Source organism: Bos indicus, chromosome 3 (assembly GCF_029378745.1).
Source record: "Bos indicus isolate NIAB-ARS_2022 breed Sahiwal x Tharparkar chromosome 3, NIAB-ARS_B.indTharparkar_mat_pri_1.0, whole genome shotgun sequence".
NCBI classification, from domain to species: domain Eukaryota; kingdom Metazoa; phylum Chordata; class Mammalia; order Artiodactyla; family Bovidae; genus Bos; species Bos indicus.
In genome coordinates this window covers 109,085,706-109,105,649 of record NC_091762.1, presented here as the reverse complement: position 1 = coordinate 109,105,649, position 19,944 = coordinate 109,085,706, and the positions used below count along the sequence as shown (strand labels likewise).

Genomic DNA, 19,944 nt, shown 5'->3' with positions numbered 1-19,944 from the left:
GGTCTCCCCACTCTCACCACATCTGCCAAGGAACAGGAGGATGGCTCCACCCTCACTGGGAGAAGAGGTTTCAGCTCAGCCACAGGGAAGCTCCTGGCCCTGTGGAGGCTTCTAAGGGAAAAGTCGAGACCAGACAATGCCTATTTCTTGGGTCTGCCTGCTGGATTGTCATAGATACTGAAGACTCACAGAAGTCCTAGCTAGGTGAGTCTATCAGGGGAGCAACCACCCCACTAATCCCACCCCATCCCATCCCCCCCGCCTCAAGGAATGCTTGCTGCCTTGGAACACACCTAGGGCTTTCCGGCCCAACCAGGGAACCATGAAATGGGACTGGAGACCCAGCTGAGCTCGCAGACAGTGGATATGGCATCCACTGAAGGCTGATTCGGGAAGCAGATGGGTGGCCCCGGGAAGGGTCCACTCATGCACAACGCAGCCCAGCCTCCAGTGCTCAAGCCTGGGGCAAAGGGGACGGCCAGGCTTCTGGGGAGAGCCCTGGACCAGGAATCAGGACATTTGTTCTATAACAACCTTCCACACTACATCTCCCTGTCCTTTCCTACCTAGACTACTTAAACAGCTTCCTGATGCTGGTCCCCCACACCCCCTGCCCCTCCTGCAGTCACATCACACAGCCACTAGGCTGACTTTTCAAAGCTATAATGTGGTTTTGCTGCTCCCCTTCATAAAGTCCTCAGTGGTTCCCCAGTGCCCTGGGGTTAAAGTCCTGCCTCCTTACCTTGCTTATTCAGTCTTCCATATTCTCACTCCTCAAACCTTACTTTTTTTTTCACATTCCCTTCTGTTGCTCCATTCACAGCAGACTTGCTTGAGTTTTTTTTAAACACTGGTTTGAAGCATATGAAATTGCTGATATTTGACCAAAATCACTGCAGATAGTGATTGCAGCCATGAAATTAAAAGACGCTTACTCCTTGGAAGGAAAGTTATGACCAACCTAGATAGCATATTCAAAAGCAGAGACATTACTTTGCCAACAAAGGTCCGTCTAGTCAAGGCTATGGTTTTTCCAGTGGTCATGTATGGATGTGAGAGTTGGACTGTGAAGAAGGCTGAGTGCCGAAGAATTGATGCTTTTGAACTGTGGTGTTGGAGAAGACTCTTGAGAGTCCCTTGGACTGCAAGGAGATCCAATCAGTCCATTCTAAAGGAGATCAGTCCTGGGTGTTCATCGGAAGGACTGATGTTGAAGCTGAAACTCCAATACTTTGGTCACCTCATGTGAAGAGTTGACTCATCTGAAAAGACCCTGATGCTGGGAGGGATTGGGGGCAGGAGGAGAAGGGGACGACAGAGGATGAGATGGCTGGATGGCATCACTGACTCGATGGACATGAGTTTGGGTAAACTCCAGGAGTTGATGATGGACAGGGAGGCTGGCATGCTGTGATTCATGGGGGTCACAAAGAGTCAGACACAACTGAGTGACCGAAATGAACTGAACTGACCTCCAAAGCTTATAGGGCATCAACTTAACACAACCACGTGTGCCTTGGGCATTTGTACCCTCCGCCTAGAATGTATCCCTTACTCCCCACCATCACCATCACCTAACCACTCCTTTTCTCCTCCCCAAGTGTCACTTCCTTGGGGCAGCCTTTCCTGATGTTCCCCTGGTAGCCTGCAAGTCCCTCTGTGACATGCATGGAGTTTGTAGTGATTCTTTGCTGTCTGTTTTTTGCTAGATTGAAAGCTCCATGAGGCCAGAATCATGTCTGTCTTGCTCACCCTTTAGTCCTGGCACCTCATGGAGAACTGGCATACAGCATGTGCCCAGTAAAGGCTCACTGGAAAACCACCTGTACATATGAATGAATAGACAAAGCTCTACCCCAACCAGCTATGTGACCTCGAACCAGCCACCTCCCTCAGACATGGGCTTCTACATCTGCAAAGGATGGTCACCATCCCTATACCAGAGGGATGTGCAAATTAAGTGGCATCTGGCATGCCAGTGTGTTTGGCATTATACTGCTCAGAAATGTATGGGCCCTGCCTGGAGCTGGCTGCAGCCACCAGGCTCCTTTCTGATCCAAGGGCACTGCCAAGGGATGAACTGCTGTTAGAAGACAGACAGGGAAGGGTCTGACTTTAAGAATATTCCTTGTAACCACCACACTGAGCTCGAAGAATATTCCTTGTAACCACCACACTGAGCTCAGCCTTCATGGAGTTTGTGCAACCCAGAGCAGACATAAGCCTGGTCTTTTAGGAAACTCAGAAAGCCGGAATTTTTATGGCATCTCTAATTGCATAGCTGAGGATGCCTAGAATTTCATAGTGAAAGGGATCCAGAGCTCCTCTGAAACATCCTAGACCAATCTGTTCTTGAATATATCCCATGGCAAGAAGCTCACTACTCCTAAGGTATCTCACTTCATCTTCAAAGAACACTGACTAGGAGATAGCTGGTGTTAAACCAAATTCTGCCTTCTGGGACCACCACCCAACTGGTCCCAATTTTCTCCTGGGGCCTCTTGGACCAGGTTCGCCCTCTCTTCTATGCTGCAGTCCTCAGAGATAGAGAGCTAGCCCCTCTTGATGTCAGGTCTCCAACATCTGGTCTTTGAGCATCCTTTCTGGCAACTCAGTCTCCACGCCTGTACAATGGGAATAGCACGTGATGCACCTTACTCCTCTTTGGGTGGGGATAAGACTGATGAGGAGAGAGAATGAGCATCTTGGCTCAGAGAGGGAGGCTGCAGGAGCTCCACCGCTTCCTTCCTATAGGCCCCAGATCCAGATCTGGGATCACAGTTTGTGTGTGTGTGTGTGTGTGTGTGTGTGTGAGTCGCTTAGTCGTGTCTGACTCTTTGCGACCCCATGGACTGTAGACTGCCAGAATCCTCTGTCCATGGAATTCTACAGGCAAGAATACTGGAGTGGGTTGCCATTCCTTTCTCCAGTAGCTCCTGGTAAAAGCTGCCTTCCGCTAGGTGACTCAGGCTCAAAGGCTGTCCACTCTCCCCAACCTCTAGGGGAGATTGATGCCTACACTGATAGATCACTCCTATGGATTAGGTAGATAAAGAAATTGATTATTCCATAAATCATTGTCTCCATGAAAAACAATCCCAATTTTTTTAAAAAGAAAATATTATAAATCTGTCTGAACCCGTGTGAGTGAAAGTGTAGCCATTTCAGTTTAATTGTCTGAGACCTTCTTAGCCACAGCCCAGGAAAAGAGTCCCTGAAGCTACTACTTACCAATCTAGAGGTTTCTCTCAAGCCTTATGAATGGCCATATCACACTATGGATGAGATGGATTTACATAGCAGCAGGAAGAATCTGAATTGGCCAGAAAGAAGAACTTTCTCACCAAGGAGACAGAATTATAGCTCTTGGAGACATAAAAAAATTGAATACTTACTCCTGTCCCTACCTTTTCCTTCCTACTTACACATGCACCACTCCATCGAGGAAAGTTATGGCTCAGTTCTACCAAGAGACAGAGAACTGGCCAAAATGAACCTTGGGTGGGGCTTGAGGATGAGGTGTAACAGCTCAGGCATGGGGGAACTCTCAGAACAATATAAGTGAAGAAATGATTTAGGAGCAAAGGCAAGAACGGGGTGGGGGGCAGGGAGGAGTGAAGTGTGAAAGATAAGAGACGTGGCTTCCCAGCTGGCTCTCCTGTGAGATGGTCACCTTGTTTCTTTTCTTCTTTAAGCCTCCATACTCCTCCCCAGAACACAGGAGAACAAGGAACAAAGAACAATCTAAGCATAAGGTTCTAGCCTGAACTGCACGTCCCTAAATGTTCAAGGAACTGTGGCTATCACTTAAGGTCACCCATTTGGACCTACCATGAGGCCATTCAGATGCTGTGCCACCCCTCAGACTCCCTCAATCCCTTGCCCTGTGTACTCTGCGGTACCCAGAGTGGGTGATCCAGAAATGTTTGCTGAATCAATGAGTCAGCCCAGAGACGATGCGAAAAAGACAGGAAATAAACACTAAATTACAAGCAGCATAAAAATAGCCCCATTTCCAAAGCAGATTCTTCTGATTCTGCGAATCCAAGCAGGAGCAGCAAAACCTCCAATTCCTTTCACTAAAATATCTCAATCCAGGGTCCCTGGAGTAGCCTTACTCTGTACAAACCATAGCTCATGTCTTTTCTGACCTTTCTACCTTCAATATGACTTCAAGGTGCCATCTTGCCTCCTAAATCCTGGGAGCCCATTTACCCAAGCTTCCCTCCTTGTTCAGAGGCCAAAGCCAATTCTTCAGACTCTATCTTTCTAACACTCTTAGCCTCCTATGCCCTAGGCTTCAAGTCCGGGTGTTTCAGCCACTCTCAGTACCCCAGTGATGGGCAAACTCTCCCTTTCTCTGAGGCCTGCTGAGGTCACCCATGTCATGATTTTCCTAGCTGGGGAGACCTTTGTCAACACCCAGTCTGATCACAAGTCTTCTCAGACACATCCAGGTGGTGGAGCACTTGGTATGGCTGGGGTTCTTTGGGGAATGCCACAAAGCTGTGACACATTTAATTCCTGTCACCTGAACAAGGAGTAATTTTATTTACTAGCAGAAAATACGGCTCTATTATAGGTATGCAGGGCTCCACGATTCAAGAAATAATAACACACAAAATACTTTAAGAAATCACATTTAGTGGGATAAAAATACATAACACAAGCCTACTTACCAAATGCAATGTGAAAGATGATGCTGACAAGCTGAGCAAAGACGCTCGGTATCAGGTGTGATATTTGACAATGGAATGTTCATTCATTTTGTCATCTGCTACTGCTCCTGAGCATACAAGCCGTACAAGGCACCAAAGGTTTAAGAACAATTTACGTGAGAGAGAGAAAAAAAAGGAGAAAATTCTATCCATTCGCTCCATTTTCTTTTACCGTGAGCTACTCTATTTGAACGACCATAAATAATAGTTCTTACTAGCCTACTGTGTACCTGCTAAACACCTCAGTCTGGTTTATGAACACCAGAGTCCTAGAGGAATAGCATTAGGAAAAAGAATGCCTGTTAAGCAAGACCTTACAATAACCACATTGCCCCTACTATAAGAATCAGCATGCAAATGGTGCCCACTCACCACCCCCAGGGCTTGGCTGCTCTCCATGGTGCTGAACACAGAGGCTGGGGTGAACCTTAATTTCCCTGCTGCTCCCCGGACAACACAGAGTGTTATCACTGTCTAGGAGCTTTTATAAACACACATGCATCTGATTTGTATTTCTCCCTCAATGTGAAAACGGTTTCGTAGGTCTGTTTTGCAACACTGGAAAAATCTAGTCTCCTTCTCTTTCTTAAGACTGTAAATTTAAAGCTTCAAATGTGTGCATGTTTGTGTGTGTATGATAGGAAAGTGGATGGGATTTTCTTAATGGACTGGGGGTGGTGATCAGAGACCCATGTTTTCATCTGATTTTTCCATGGCTCACCAAGGGATGTGGCACAAGTCATTTCCCTTTTTCATCTCTCAATCTGTGATAAAAAAGATTGGGGCAGGTACTGACTGTAGCTCTGACATTCAGAGTTTCTCCACCTGTGTTCTGGCTCTTTCAGGGACTCAGAGACTGTCAAACAGGATGACCTTGCCTAGCCTCCTCCAGCACAGAAGATTTTCTGGATCCAGAGGAAGAGACAAGGCTTAGCTTCTCTTGTAAGAAGCCAGGGATTCAATCTCTCTCTGCTCAACTCTCCCCCCAGCCCTCACTCCCCATGGACCAGCCATAATTCAGCTAAACCTGAGAGTTCACCCATATTTTATTTACTGATTCGATGTTACGAGACAAGTAAAATAGACGGCTGTCACCTCTATTAAACTGGGCAGGAAAAACGGCCATGTAGGCAACAGGCTATTTCTGCTTATAATGTGTCATCTGTTTCCTTGGGGGAGGGAAGCAAGAAAGGGGAGGTCCTAGTCTAATGGGAGAGCCCAGTCCTGTCACGTTCAGGGGGGAAGCTCAGGGTTGCCCTGCAACCTGTCCCACCCCCACTCTCAGCTACATGGTAGACGGGTCAGGCCAGCCAGTGGGAAACTACTCTGATTCCCCCGTGATCCAAAGTAAAGTCACTGTATTCACTCATCAGACTTGGGTAAAGAATGGCTGTTGAACCCCAGTTTGGGAAGCCTATGCTAAAGAAGCGAATCTTCAATTAGTCATCTCTTACAAGTACACAAACACACACACACACACACATGCACACACTCTTGCTCACCAGACTCAGGGTGGATGACATTTATACTCTCAAAGCTAAATGGCCCAAGCTGACTGTCTATAGAGCCTGAATCTCCAGGTTTAACCGTCAACACCTCACTTTACACAAAGCTGTCATGTAGACCTGCTGTCTACACATCCTAGCAGGATCCTGTGATGTGGCATAAACAGGAAAAGGGGAAGCCTGACCTATGGCCGGTGACAGCGCAAGTGGTCCAGCCACAGTTCTGCCTGGCAGCTGCCCTGAGTAACCTGCCTGGTGAGGCTGGAACCGCAGAAGTTCTCTTTTACGGTTCAGCTCCCAGAGGGAGCAGCAGAGATGCTGAGGGACAGACGGGAAGAGGAGAGGGCTGAAGTCAGAAAAGACAGGAGGGTCATGGCCTTTTCTTTTGCCTCTTCTTGAAGTCGACAGCTTGTGACTTTCTCAAGAGGATAATCATCACGATAGGAGCCAGAAAATGGATGTAAAGACCAATCCTAGGCCCAAGAAAGAAAGATCCATTCCCCTAAACACTCCAGCTCTGCCCAATAGACCCCATAGGAAAGGTCTTGGCGTAGAAGGTGCTGAATTGATAGGGCAGAAGACCACCATGGACAGCATTAGAACCCTGACTTCGCGGAAGAATCTAACAATGTCTTTCATGAAATCCTTGCTGGCAACATGGAAAAAGTGTTGAGCTGAATGACAAGGCTGCTAGATAGACTTATATTCAACCTGTATGTATCAAGGCATTCATTTATTTAACAGATGGTTATCAATCACCTACTATGTACCACACGTGGTACTAGGTGCATTGGGCAAAGTGGTGAATAAGTCAGTTGCAGTCCACACTTGTCTCTAAGATTTTCTAAGAAAGCTTCTCCGTGAGGTAACCACGAATTACAATCTAGTAAGCGCTATGACAAGGGAAGTTCAGGATGCTGTGGGGACTCATAATAGGAGATGGAAGTCAAGAAAGGCTTCCTGGAAGAAAATATATGTTTGCTGAGACCTAAAGTTATGACCAACCTAGATAGCATATTGAAAAGCAGAGACATTACTTTGCCAACAAAGGTCCGTCTAGTCAAGGCTATGATTTTTCCAGTGGTCATGTATGGATGTGAGAGTTGGACTGTGAAGAAAGCTGAGCACCGAAGAATTGATGCTTCTGAACTGTGGTGTTGGAGAAGACTCTTGAGAGTCCCTTGGACTGCAAGGAGATCCAACCAGTCCATTCTGAAGGAGATCAGCCCTGGGATTTCTTTGGAAGGAATGATGCTAAAGCTGATACTCCAGTACTTTGGCCACCTCATGCGAAGAGTTGACTCATTGGAAAAGACTCTGATGCTGGGAGGGATTGGGGGCAGGAGGAGAAGGGGACGACAGAGGATGAGATGGCTGGATGGCATCACTGACTCGATGGACGTGAGTCTGAGTGAACTCCGGGAGTTGGTGATGGACAGGGAGGCCTGGCGTGCTGCGAATCATGGGGTCGCAAAGAGTCGGACACGACTGAGCAACTGAACTGAACTGAACTGAACTGAAAGGATGACTAAGAAGTTAGCCAGAAAGAACAGCAAGAGCAGAGGTCGAGTGTAAGGGAAGACATAGTGACTTCTAGGGACTTGGATGTTCAGTTCAGAGGAGCAGGGAGTGTGTGTGAGGCAAGGAGGGACAGCACATGAGCCTGCAGATATCAACCCCAGCAGTCGTAAAGGGCCTGAAAGCATGAAGAAGCCAGTAGGATTTCAACTCTGGTTAAAGTGTGGGTGGTGGATTCAAGACCACTGAATAAAGTCGACAAACTCTGACACTGGTCATTTCCTGCCTAATGCGTTGATGGCATGGATAGATGAAGTGAAGGCAAGCATGCTCATCCAAGGCTCAGAGGGCATGAAGCATGCCAGACAACAGAAAGGGAGGCACAAAAGCTTCACTGTCCAGACCCATGGTTCTCAACCACAACCACGTTGCGGGCCCATAACCACTTACTTCTCTACCACAGACCCCTGGGGGGCAGTGGGTGGGAGGTCAAGGAGGAAGAAGAGCTTCCTATCTAAGGATAGAGAGATGGGAACAGGCTTTGGTGGTCCAGAAACAGCGAGCAAGAAAAACTGCCTGAAGGTTCAAGATAGGATTTACCAGGGATAAATGACAGGTCCTGCCTTTAGGCTCAAAAGATCAACTGCCAAAGAGAGGATGAGGGGAGTGGTAGATCAGCAGCCATACCTGCGGAAAAGATCTTGTGATCTCATGAGACCACCAGCTCAGTATAAATCAACAGAGTGAAATGGTTGCAGAAAAGGCTGAAATAGTCTGGGGGTGTATAAGCAGACACCAATGCTGAGACGCAAGGAGGGGATGAGCTTACTGTTTTCGATACATAAGCAGGACTGTGGTTGGCTCTGGACACCACACTGAAAGAACTGGGCGTCACAGGTCTGGAGAAATGCCTTTACATTTCTGTGGGGTTGACTGTGTGCCAGGGTATAAATCCAAACCAGATGCAGGGGGGCAGGGTGAGCATAATAGTAAGAACGATGGGTAACATTTATTGAGAGCTTACAACGGCTATGGTCTAAACATATTATGTGCATTAACTCATTTAATCCTTATAAATGAGGATTTATAAAAACCCTGTAAGGCACGTGTTACTATTATTATTATGAGAGATTAAATAATTTGTCCCAGATCACTCAGGTGGGAAGTGATGGAGGCAGTCCTTAAACTCAGGCTGTCAGATTCCAGAACCTGTGAGCTTATCCACAATGTTAGATTGCTAAAATCTATAGAGAGTTTGCTTCTCTGGTGGCTCAGATGGTAAAGAGTCTGCCTGCAGTGCAGGAGACCCAGGAAGATCCCCTGGAGATGGAAATGGCAACCCACTCCAGTATTCTTGCCTGGAAAATCCCATGGACAGAAGAGCACTGGTCGCAGAGTCGGACATGACTGAACGACTTCACTTTCTACTTTCTCCAGAGAGCTTCCTTCGGGCCAGCCATGTTAATTTTCACAATGATCCCTGGAGGTCAGATCTGTTGCTATCCCCATTTTACAGGTGAGGAAGTCGAGGCTTAGAGCAGTTAAGTGACTTACCCAAAGTGACACAGCATGGAAGGAAGGAATGAGGGTTCAAACTCAAGACAGATGGATTTCAGAACCTACACTGTCGACGTGTAAGTCACACTACCTTCCCTGGAACTGCAGGAAAACCAATTTTAGGGCAAATTTTGCAACAAAGATTGGAGTGGGCCAATACGTTTGCAAGAAAGAACAAAGCACAATCAAATAGTGGTGAGTTTCCTGTTATGGGTGGTATTCAATCAGAGACTAGATATCCACTTACTGGGGGTGGGGGAGGGGTCCTCCAGTGACTTAGAACAGTGGTTCTGAAAGTGGAGGCTGATGAGCAGCATCAGCTTCATCTGGGAATCCATTAAAATGCAAATTCTCAGGCCTCACCCCAGACCCACTGAATCAGAAGCTCTGGGGGTGGACCCAGCAGTCTGTAGTTTATTGAGCTCTCCAGGTGACTCAGATGCATGTTAATATTGGAGAAGCAGAGGCCTAGACTGACCCCTGGGGTTCTTTTCAGCCTGGATTCTGTGATTCTTCACTGTAAACAGGAAATGTGATGCCTGGAGCCCTGGGAAGGCCCTGGCTCCCTGCTCCTGCTTTTCCGCCCAATTGGGCAGGCTTTTTGGAATAGCATATTTCAGTTCTGCAAAGCAGATGCAGGAAGGCTTTGCAGAAGTCTCCCTCATTCCTATATTTAAAGAGCTCATCTCTGCAGTGGTTCTGAGAATACTCTTAACCCCCTTCCAACACAGTCTGTCTGCATCGGTCCCTTTAAAAGCATAAGATTTCATTGTCTCCCATGGATGGGAACCCTCTTCACACAAACTGGGGTCTCAGCTCCTTCTCCCTCATCTTTTTCCCTCTGTCTTCCTTAACCCCCATTCAGCATAGCACCAAAGGATTTGGAGTGGAAGCCGCCACTCTCCCCAACCTCACCCCATTCATTATCTCCCATCTGTAAGATCACCGTGGGATTTACTCCATGGCTTCATTACCTGGAGTCTCCCAGCAGAGCCAGCAGTGCCTATCCCCTGGGGCCCACTCTCCAGCCACAGACCCACTCTAGAATTCACCAGCTTGCTTCAGGAGCAAGCTTGGACTCCCCATCCAAGAAAAACTGATCAGGACTCCCTGGACCAATCCCTCAAGAGCATCCCATAGCCAGGGTCTTCCCAGCTCTGAATACATGCAAATCACATTTCAATCAAAACACTGCAAATGTAGGGAAGAACCAGAACCTCATGGGCTTTGGGTGTGTGACAAATAACAGGCCAGGAGGTGTCTGGGAGCTTTGGGCATACAGGAGCATGCTAGGAAGAGTACCCCTTTTGCTCCCTAGCATGGCAGGTAACTGTCACAGGCTGCCGGAGACATCCATTCCATTGCTGGGTATATGAGAAATGGGCAAATACCCACATATTGAGCTGCAGGGGGTACTGGTTACATGGTTGGCACAAGGCACATGGTTGGCACTGGCAGAGGGCAGATAAGAAGCAGATAGCTTCACAGCTCAGAGTCTGAGGGTGGAGACAGAGCCTCCATCCTTGGGGAATCTTTTTCTCCTTAACATTTATTAAGCACCAAGTTCTGTGCCAAGAGCTTTATATACTTTATTTCCTTTAATCCTCACAACAGCCCTGTGAAGACCCTAGGAGTTTCAACAATATGAAAATTTTATAGATCAAAACCAGCTGAAAATGGTTTAACCCAAAATTAAAATTCTACCTCGTTGATGAGGAAATGGAGGCTTGGAGGTGAAGTGACTCACCCAAGGTCTCACAGCTAGCACCTTAGACTCCCACTCAAGCTCAGATCCACCACATTTCATCAAACCTGAGACATACCCTCATGTTTAAAGGTGCCAAGAAAGAAAAAATCCTGCAAGTAAACTCAAACCTGATGTGAGATCCAGACTGATTTCAGAAATGTGAAAATGTTGGGGGAAGAGTTGATGTTAGAATCAGTGAGATATATTAAGTGACTCACAGAACTTCTCTGTCAGAGAAAGCTCTAGACAAACCCACAAACATAGCTATAATCAAGGTCAGTGAGCATTAGTGAAGAAACTGCAAAGGTCAAAGGAAACAAGGAGAGGAACAGGGGAATGCAAGCTCTGTGGGGAGCAGAAAGCCTGGCTGGAGGTTAGGTAGTGTGGACTCTGGAGGTAACTGGAAATAAACCAAAGTGCGGTGAGGGTGGAGAGCTCTGGGGTGCAGCACCTTTGAAGTGTGGCTGAAGGGAAGGAAAGCAAAATCAGAATGACCTGCTGTCCTCGGGTCCCCTGCCCTCAGTCCAGTCTTCTCTGATCTCCCAATCACACTCAATCAAGGTTTGGTTTCTGGAGCACAAAGAGAAGCGGAAGAAAACAGGGACTTCAGAGGAAACACAGGTGCTAATAAGCATAGGCCAGCGAGGCATCTGGAGCACAAAATTTAAGGAGGCGCTCACTGTCACGGTCAGTCAGGCAAGAGCATGGCCACCATTTGAGAGCCTCCTTAAATCCTGCTTCCTGGCGGCCACACTCCCCTGACCCCAGTCCCACCCAGTTTGTTGGTATTAGACTCCTCTCCTCCAACAAAAACAAGAAGAAATGCTGATCTTGGAATGGAACAGAATTCAAGCTTTTTTGAAACGATATCCCATCTGTCTAACTCTATGAAGCAAGCAGTCTCATCCCATTTTACAGATGGGGAAACTGAGGCCCTGGAAAATAATATGACCCCTCCTATCATGCTTGTTCCACATCTGTCACTTCTGCAGGGACTCTAAGCAGGGCAGTTTCCCCTACTTCCAGAACAGGTCAGTCCCCGGCAGCCACCATCATCCCAATCTCGCCGTGCCCCCGGAAGAAGGAACATGGTGCAGGAGAAGAGTAAGCATGGATTTGCCTGTGCTCTGGCAGAGGTGGCATGGGAAGGGGAATGGGCAGCTCTTGCACCCAGGTCCCTGCACCCCACCCAGTGTCCATGGGACAGCAACATGTTCCAGGGCCCAGCGTCAGTGGACCTTACCCTCTGATGGTCCACCAGTCTCAGCTCACAGCAAGGCAGGCTCTATTTAGAAGGTCAAAATGTGACTCTTGCTTAAAAATAAAATGACCAAACAACCTATCAGCCTGGAAAGGATGTTGGAGGGGAGATGGGGTGGGGAAGGAAGGGAGGACAAGAGCAAATTCACTGACCCCCTTTCTGGCCAGGCCACCAGCTGAAGAGCGTGGAGGGAGACACAAATGCAGAGCCCTGGGCTTTCCTCAAGGCTCTGATGATGTCTTTGAGGACAGCCTGCGGGCTGCCAAGGTGAACTGTAGGCTGGAGCTCCCGGAGAGCAGAGGGATTCCTGTGGGTGGACTGGCCACACCCAAAGGAGTGTCCCACCTTGATTTCTGACTCAGATTAAAGAATTAAGCAGAGTCCAGAAGCCCAGACAAGGTGGGGTATAGACATGTAAGGATGTACATCACATGTGCAGGAGGGGTGGGAAAGACCAAACATCCCTTTCCTCTCGGGAAAGCTTATCTACCACTTGGTCCATCTACAAGGACAGTCTGATGCTGAACACCAGTTACTGGTAGGTTTCAGTGTCACAGAGCCCATGCAATCATCCCCAGAGAAAGCCTAACAGCCCAGGACTCTGAGGCCACACTCAGCACCCAGAAGCACGGTGGTGGGGCGCTACACTCAGCACCCCTGAGTATCAGTGCCTTCCGTCTTCCGACTACACAGACTACACAGTAAAAGCGCAGGATCTGGGGTCTGGCTGGTGAGAATTCTTATCCTGCATTCACCACTTACTGGCCACGTAATCTTGGGTAAGTGACTTCACTAAGCTTAGTTTCCTCATCTGCAAAATGAGGACAATGTCTGCAGGCAGGATTGGTGAAGCCTAAACCAGATGGGGAAGGAAAAAAATATGCAACAGCTACCGGTCTCAAGCACTTACTAGTCACACTACTAGTCATTCTTTGAAAAGCACGGTGCTTGGCAGCTAGTAAGTGCTCAGTAAACCAGGGCCATTATATTTCGATTGTGTGTTGTTCCAGACCCAGGTGGGGTCCCAGGCAGGAGATGGTACAGCCACCTCAGCACAGGCACACTGCCCCCTGGTGCTCACGCGGTGGAATTGGCGCCTGCAAGAAGAGCAGCCAGCCAACAAGCCCAAGGCCGGTCTGCGTCTGCACCAGGCCCACCCTTGGCCCGTCTGTCCATCAGAGCACCTTGGCAAGGACACGCCAGGGCCTGCTGAGTGCCGGCCCCAAAGGGAGGGCTCTGCTCCTGGACTTTCAGTTCTCTCTGCTGCCAGGCAGGGCCTGGGGAGCCCCTCGGTTCCCTCTGGAAGGTCCTGAGCAAGAAAGGCTGGGGCTTGGGCAGGGGGAGGGGGGGGGAGGTAGAGGGAAGGTGGGGGTGAGGACGTGCAGGCTGAAGCAGTGTGGGGCTAAGGCAGGGGCAGGTGACTGTAACAGCCTGGAGGAAGCCTGGCTTCTGCAGATCAGAAACGGTCCCAGCAGTGGAGCACAGCCAGGTGCTGCCCTGCATGGATATCCCAAGCAGCCCTAAGCCCTGAGCCTCCCCTGCATATGACCTTGCACCCCCCACCCCTGAGGATGCGGCCGTCCTAGAACCCACAGTGCATCTGTGCCTCTTCCCCCGACCCCCGCCAAGTGGGCTCTGTTTCCTGGGGACAGGACAAGGGGCCTGTGGGAACGGGGGCTCAGGGGCCCTCACAGACCCCACAAAGGAAGCAACCAAGCAGCTTTGCGTTTGGAAGGGTGGGAACGAAGAGTCGCTCCTCAAAGCCCAAAAGAAAGCAGTGGGTTGGACTTCTGAAGTCAGCTATCATGCTGGCGGCAGGGGGACCCGAGTGACCTTGGGAGGGCCTAGTCGGGACGCTGTGCTGGCTCACCCCGCATCAGCCACCTCTAAAAACCCCGGATCATCCTGACGTCAAAAGACGGTTTAGCGCAGTGCGAAGCAGGCATCAAGAAGAAATTATAAACTCCAGCTCGAGAAGGAGGGAAGCCCGGGCTGACAGGAGCAGCTGGGCTGGAAAGTGGAGGCAGAAATTCCTCAAGTTAATGCTTTCTAAGGCCCCTCGGGCCACTCCCAGGTCTTGTCTGAAGCTATTTACTTCCAGGGGGAAAAACCCTATTGATCTTCATTCAGTGCCTGTCTGCTCCAACACGGCCGCGATGTTTCAGCGCATCACCAGTCACTGAGAGAAATTTCTCATTGTTTTACACACAGCGGCTCCCAAACTCAGGAGATGAACGTTCAGGACCATTTGGGTGAACTGATGGCAGGGGATGCAGACAGGACTGACTTGGGGAGGGGACCTCATGCCCCTGGGACTGACTGCAGTGTCCGCTGGGCTTCCCCGCCCCAATTCCAGGCTCAGAGTCACAAAACTCTGTTTTGCTCCAAGTGTAGATGCTCCGAGAGTCTGCCCGATCCGCCCACCTTCCACCCCGCCACATACACCTGCTTTATGTCTCTGCAGTCATTTGGCTCTGAACCTCCCCCCGGCTGGCTAGAGATCACCACCATCCGCTGGAGCCCCTCCAGCTAACGCCACCACTGTCTGGTTCCCTTCTCAAATGCTAGGCGGCCCTCGATTCTACATGTATGTAAAACAAGGGGAGATCTAGACACAAAACCTACCAAGGCATTGACAGTCCCCATCAGCCCACACTAAAAGGAAACCTAAAATCACAGAATATCCCAAGCATCATGGCCAGCTCAATAGTTTACAGGTGAGGAAACTGAGGCTCCGGGTTGGTGGGAGAGTGTGACTTGACCAAGATGGCTCAGGAAATTGGTGGAAGGCAGAGTAGAAAACCCAGGCCTCCTGGTTCCCAGCCCAAGGTCCCTCCACATCAGTGTCTAGGTCTAGTAGCCAGGAAATCCAGGTCCCCACATGAGGCCACAGAAGCACTGGAAGGACCCACGCATTAAGCTGCTTTCCGTGAGTTAAGACTAGGATCCATCTGAACAATAATAACGATGATAATAATAATAACAAAATGCTGAACAATATGTCTTGAAAATCTTCAACGAGCAACACTTGATAACAACACACAGAATACATCTTCCACATATTCATATAAAATAATCAATGATCATTTTTTTCCTGCAGACTACAATCCAATTACTCTCTCTCCCTCGCTCTCTCCCTCACTCTCCTTTGTTACTTGCAAACCATCCAAGCAATCAATGCCTTGACCTCTCCCTCTGATAGACACAATTACAAAAAGACAGAGCAATGCAATTCATCTATTCAAGACGGATTGTTTGAACACTCTGTCACACTGCTGAGCTATCCATCTCCTTGTCTAAGAGGAAATTTAAGCCCCCAAAAAAGGCACAAAGAGAGGGGGCGGGTACGCTGCTCCCCAGTCCAGAGAGCCCCTTGCACACCTGCAGGAAACCCCTCTCCTGGGCTGGTGCTAGGCGACGCCTGCCTACTGGAGAAGGATTCGGCTCCCAACACAGCCAGCGCAGGCACCCATCTTGGGAACCAGAACCATCCAGCACACCCAATTTCCAGGGCCTCAATTCCTGTGGCCCCCGCCAGAGCCCTGAGATCTCAGGGCTGGAGACAGAGAGAGAAAGGAGAGGGCATTGGGCCCAGCCAAGGTGTTGTGTTTAGGTTTCAACACACGGTTCTCTGTGTGTGTGTCTCTCTCAACACACCACGTCCACTGCCCTTGGCTCCTGCTGAGACTCCAGCCTGGGCTCAGAAGGAGGCAAATTCAGCTCCCCAGGGAGCTCCAGAGAAACCCAGGGATCTCAGAGCCTACCCATCCTCCATCCAAGCTGGCAGAGCTCCGGAGGTCACGTTTGGCATTGGCACAGCACCCCAGTCCTCGGGCTGGGAATCAAATGGGGCAGGGCTCTTGGATATAAATGGCTTGGGCCGACACGCTAATTAATCCTGGGGCTTAATATGAAGAAGATTAGAAGAGAGGAGGGCTTTGCCATCCTTAATTGCATTATTACACGCTGAACCCAAGAAAGGGCGGGCAGGCTTGGGGCTTCCCCTCAGGGCAGTGAGGAGTCCCCCGGTGAAAGTCAATTTCACGGTAAGAGGAAGCGGGTGAGGATACATCATCCCGCCCCTCCTCAGTGCATCCTTGCCTGGCTTCCCTCACCTGCTCTTGTCTTCCTGGGCCCCCAAAGACCACCACCCCCTGACTCTGGGATTTGAGAGTGCCCCTCCCACCCCTGCAGGGGAAGGAACACAGAAGAGGGAACTGCAATGCGTGGGCTGGGTGCAGAGCACCTTTTGGGTCCCCCTCTCTTCTCCCAAGGGCACCCTATCAATCAGGCCCCTACACACACACACACACACACACACACACACACACACACATCAAAAACAAACAAACAAACAGAGGGAATAAAGGAAGTCCTGGCCCACTACTAAGGGGCTGCCTGCTCCTGGAACGGTGACCAAACAGGTCACTGGGACAGGCAAAGGTGCAGAGATAGAAACAGTATTTGTGGCTTGCCTGGAGCAGTCTGGGCTGCAAAGGGTTAAGCCTGGTCGTGAGGGCTGTCCCCAGAGTCGGGTGCTTGGATTCCTCTGCCTCAAATATCTGCCTGCTGGGGTCCTGGGCAGGAACAGGAAGACCCCAGCGTGGGCAGAGCTGAGGACTGTGTTCTACCCTCGTCCAGATGTCCAGTTCAAGAGGACCTGGAATCCAGGGGAGAGCAGGGAGGAGAGAGAAGGGGTTTCTGATTGCCTCCTAGGAAAACCTCAAGTACGGAAGCCAAGCTCGATATCGGTTGCCTGCACCCCGTCACGCCGCGGGCAGCCCAGAGTCCGCGCCTGGATTAGAGCCACAGGGGAGGAAGGCGGCCTTGGCTCGGCGGAGCCAGATGCTGGTGGGGGCGCCTCGCGAACCCAGGCGGCCCAGGTCTCCCGCCTGGCGGCGGGCGCAGGGCCTGCGTGGCCGAGGCTCCCGCCTGGCCAGGCCGGGCCCAGCCCTGGCGGTCTCGGGCCTGGGACACGAGCCCCTCCACCCTCTCCCCCGCCACCACTCTCCCTCCCCGCACAGCCCTGAGCGCTGCCTACGGGATGCCTGGGGCGGCCACAACAAAGTTAAAGCCCCGAGTAAGAGTCCCTGGCGAGAAGAGACGCGGAGACGCGAGAGCCTCAGAGCCGCGCGCAGACCCGCCAGCCGCCGCCAGCTGCTGAGGGATTTCGGCTAACTTTAAAAAACCGCTGGCATCCCTCTCCTCGCCTTCCCTGCTTGCGCCGGTCAGGCTCTGCGCTGCCCCAGGCGGGGGAGAGGCCTCTGCCGCGATGGATGGCTGGAGCGACCGCGGGAGGGGGCGACCCTCCCCTGCCCCGCGCAGCGGGGCTGAACGGGGGCCACCGAGGCCGAGGGCGGCCACCGGGAGAGGAGACCGGCCGTCCTCGTCTGGCGAAGCCGGACCCTGCTTCCCCGCCACGGCCGCTCGAGCCCTGCCCCAGGTCGAAGCGAGGGGCCCGCGGGAAGCGGGGAGAAACAAGAGAAGTTGGCGCCTTCCCCAGGGTTCCCGCTTCGCGGAAGAGCCAGGTCCCAGAACTCGGTCTGCGGCCGGTCCTGCTGGCAGTCGCGGGCAAATGCGCCCGCGACTCAGGCTGGGACCCGACCGCTTCGCTACACTCCGCCGTCTGGCGGTCCAGGAGCGCGCCAAGGGCCCCTCGCCCGCCGCAGCCCAGCTGCTTCCTTCCCAATAAGTAAGGCCCGTGACCCCGGCTTGGGAACTTTGTCCTCACCGGGTCGAGCTTCTGGTGGTCACCCGGTCCCGGCAGACCGCAGAGACGTTAGGAAATCTCTTGGGATCGCGTTCAGTGGCCCCCGTTCCCGCCCCCGCCCGGGCGCACGGAGACCCTCGGCTCCCGGGAGCCCTTACCGATCCGGATGACGTGGGGCATCCCGCGCGAGTCTGGGATCCAGAAGGCGCACACGAGGAGCCCGGCCCAGTATTCCCAAACCAGACTCCCGAGGCGCCGCCAGGGAGCGGTCATCGTTGGGCGCCGCCAAGCGTGCCCGGGGCGCGGCCGTGGCGGGCTCCCTGGGGCGGCAGCTCTAGGCGCGGGCGCGCAGCAGCCCCCGAGGCGCCGCCTGGCCCAGCAGCCCGGCTCCTGAGCGCCGCTGCGAGTGGGGGGCGCCCCGCGGCGCCGCGCACATCTTACTGGGGGGCCGCCCCGCCGGCGCCCGCCCCGCCCGGCTGCCGCCCACGGGCCGCCCGCGAGCGATGCTCCTGGGCTCCGCCCGGGCTCCGCTCGGACTCAGCTGCGGCTCGGGTCGGCTCTGCTCCCGCGCGGGCTCCCACCTGCCCCGGCTGCCGGGCGCTGGCAGGCGGGCTGCACGCGCGTCTCCGGCCGCTCCTCCTCCAGCCGCGGCGGATGCTATCGCCCGGGCTCGCACAAAGCCCCGGAGTGGAGTTGCACGCGCGCACACACTCCCTCCCAGCCCCCTCCCTCGCGCCCTGCCTCCTGCCTCCCGCCTCCTGCGCCGCCCGCGCTCCCTCCGCGCACTCCCCCGCGCACACACATTTCACACTCACACCCGCCGAGGCGTACACTCGCGAGCTCACACCTGCGCAGGGGGCGGGGAAGGGGGCCCGGGACCCGCTTTAGGGGGACGCCCGGAGAACGAGGACTCTCCTCGCTTCTCAGACGTCCCCATCGGCCCTGCGGCCCCCGGTCCCCTTCGACTGCGAGGGCACGGAGCCTGGGAGCCGGGCGTGGAGCACGAGAGCTGGCACCGCGAGCTGGGAGACGGCGGCAGCCTAGCGGCCCGACCAGCTGGAGGAGACGCGCCCGCCGGGAGCAGAGGGACCCGGAGCCCGCCGTCCGCGGAGTCTCGCCTTCCAGTTCCCACGCAGCCGGCACTGGCTGGACGGCAGCGGCCGGGGACTGACCCAGGAGCCGGTTTCCCTCCCTAACCCCCATTCCTCGTGGAAGCAGAGTTAGAGTTGGGCCCGGGACTCGAGGGAGACGAAATTCCAAGAGGATCGTCCAGCACTGCACTAGGGGAGCTGCAGGAGCTGGTGGGGGTGTGAGAGCCCAACCAGACCCTCTGCTGTGGAAAACTGGACTTGACCGTGCACCGCCACTACGGGGTTTTCGGAGGAAGATGGCTTAAATCCTTAGATACGGAGGTGCGGCTGAGATGCACCCTGGTACTTCGCATCTCTCCTCTCCAACTCTGCAGGAGGACGGGCCCCCCTTCCCCATTTCTCCTGAGAAAGAATAAAGAGAAACTGTAATTTTCCGTGGGGGTGGAGCAGGACCCGAGGGGGAGCATGCAAGAAAGGGTTAAAAAAAAAAAAAAAAAAAAAACCTTGTTTATTAGCAATAATAAATTTTTTTTCAAGTGGCGCTGGGTGTCGAGGGAAGAGAAGAGCTGTGGAGCAAGTCTGGAGCAGGAGGCTGCGAAATACGCAGTTAGGCGAGTTTAATGACCTTTTTGACAGAGACAAAGCGGTGCCGATACAGTAGATAAATAAACGAATCTGTCACCGGGCAGCGGCTAGGCTGTGTGTGAATTTATTTTTCTCATTTAAATAATTTCATCTATTCCATCATTCCAATCTCTCCCATTTGCCAGCTGTCTGGTAACAGCATGGCCCCCAACATCTGAAAAACAAATCTTTAATTTTCTTACAAATAGACTA

General features: G+C 52.1%; 1 protein-coding gene across 1 annotated transcript in view; it reads right to left on the bottom strand.

Annotated features, from left to right (window-relative positions):
- Window positions 1-18,680, bottom strand: part of GRIK3 (glutamate ionotropic receptor kainate type subunit 3) — a 251,143-nt gene extending 232,463 nt beyond the window's left edge. Inside the window, exon 1 of the mRNA XM_019957819.2 lies at window positions 18,175-18,680. Coding sequence (XP_019813378.2) covers window positions 18,175-18,289 — 115 coding nt within the window. The 5' untranslated portion in view covers window positions 18,290-18,680. The remainder of the gene's footprint in view (window positions 1-18,174) is intronic.
- Between the last annotated feature and the right edge of the window lie 1,264 nt (window positions 18,681-19,944).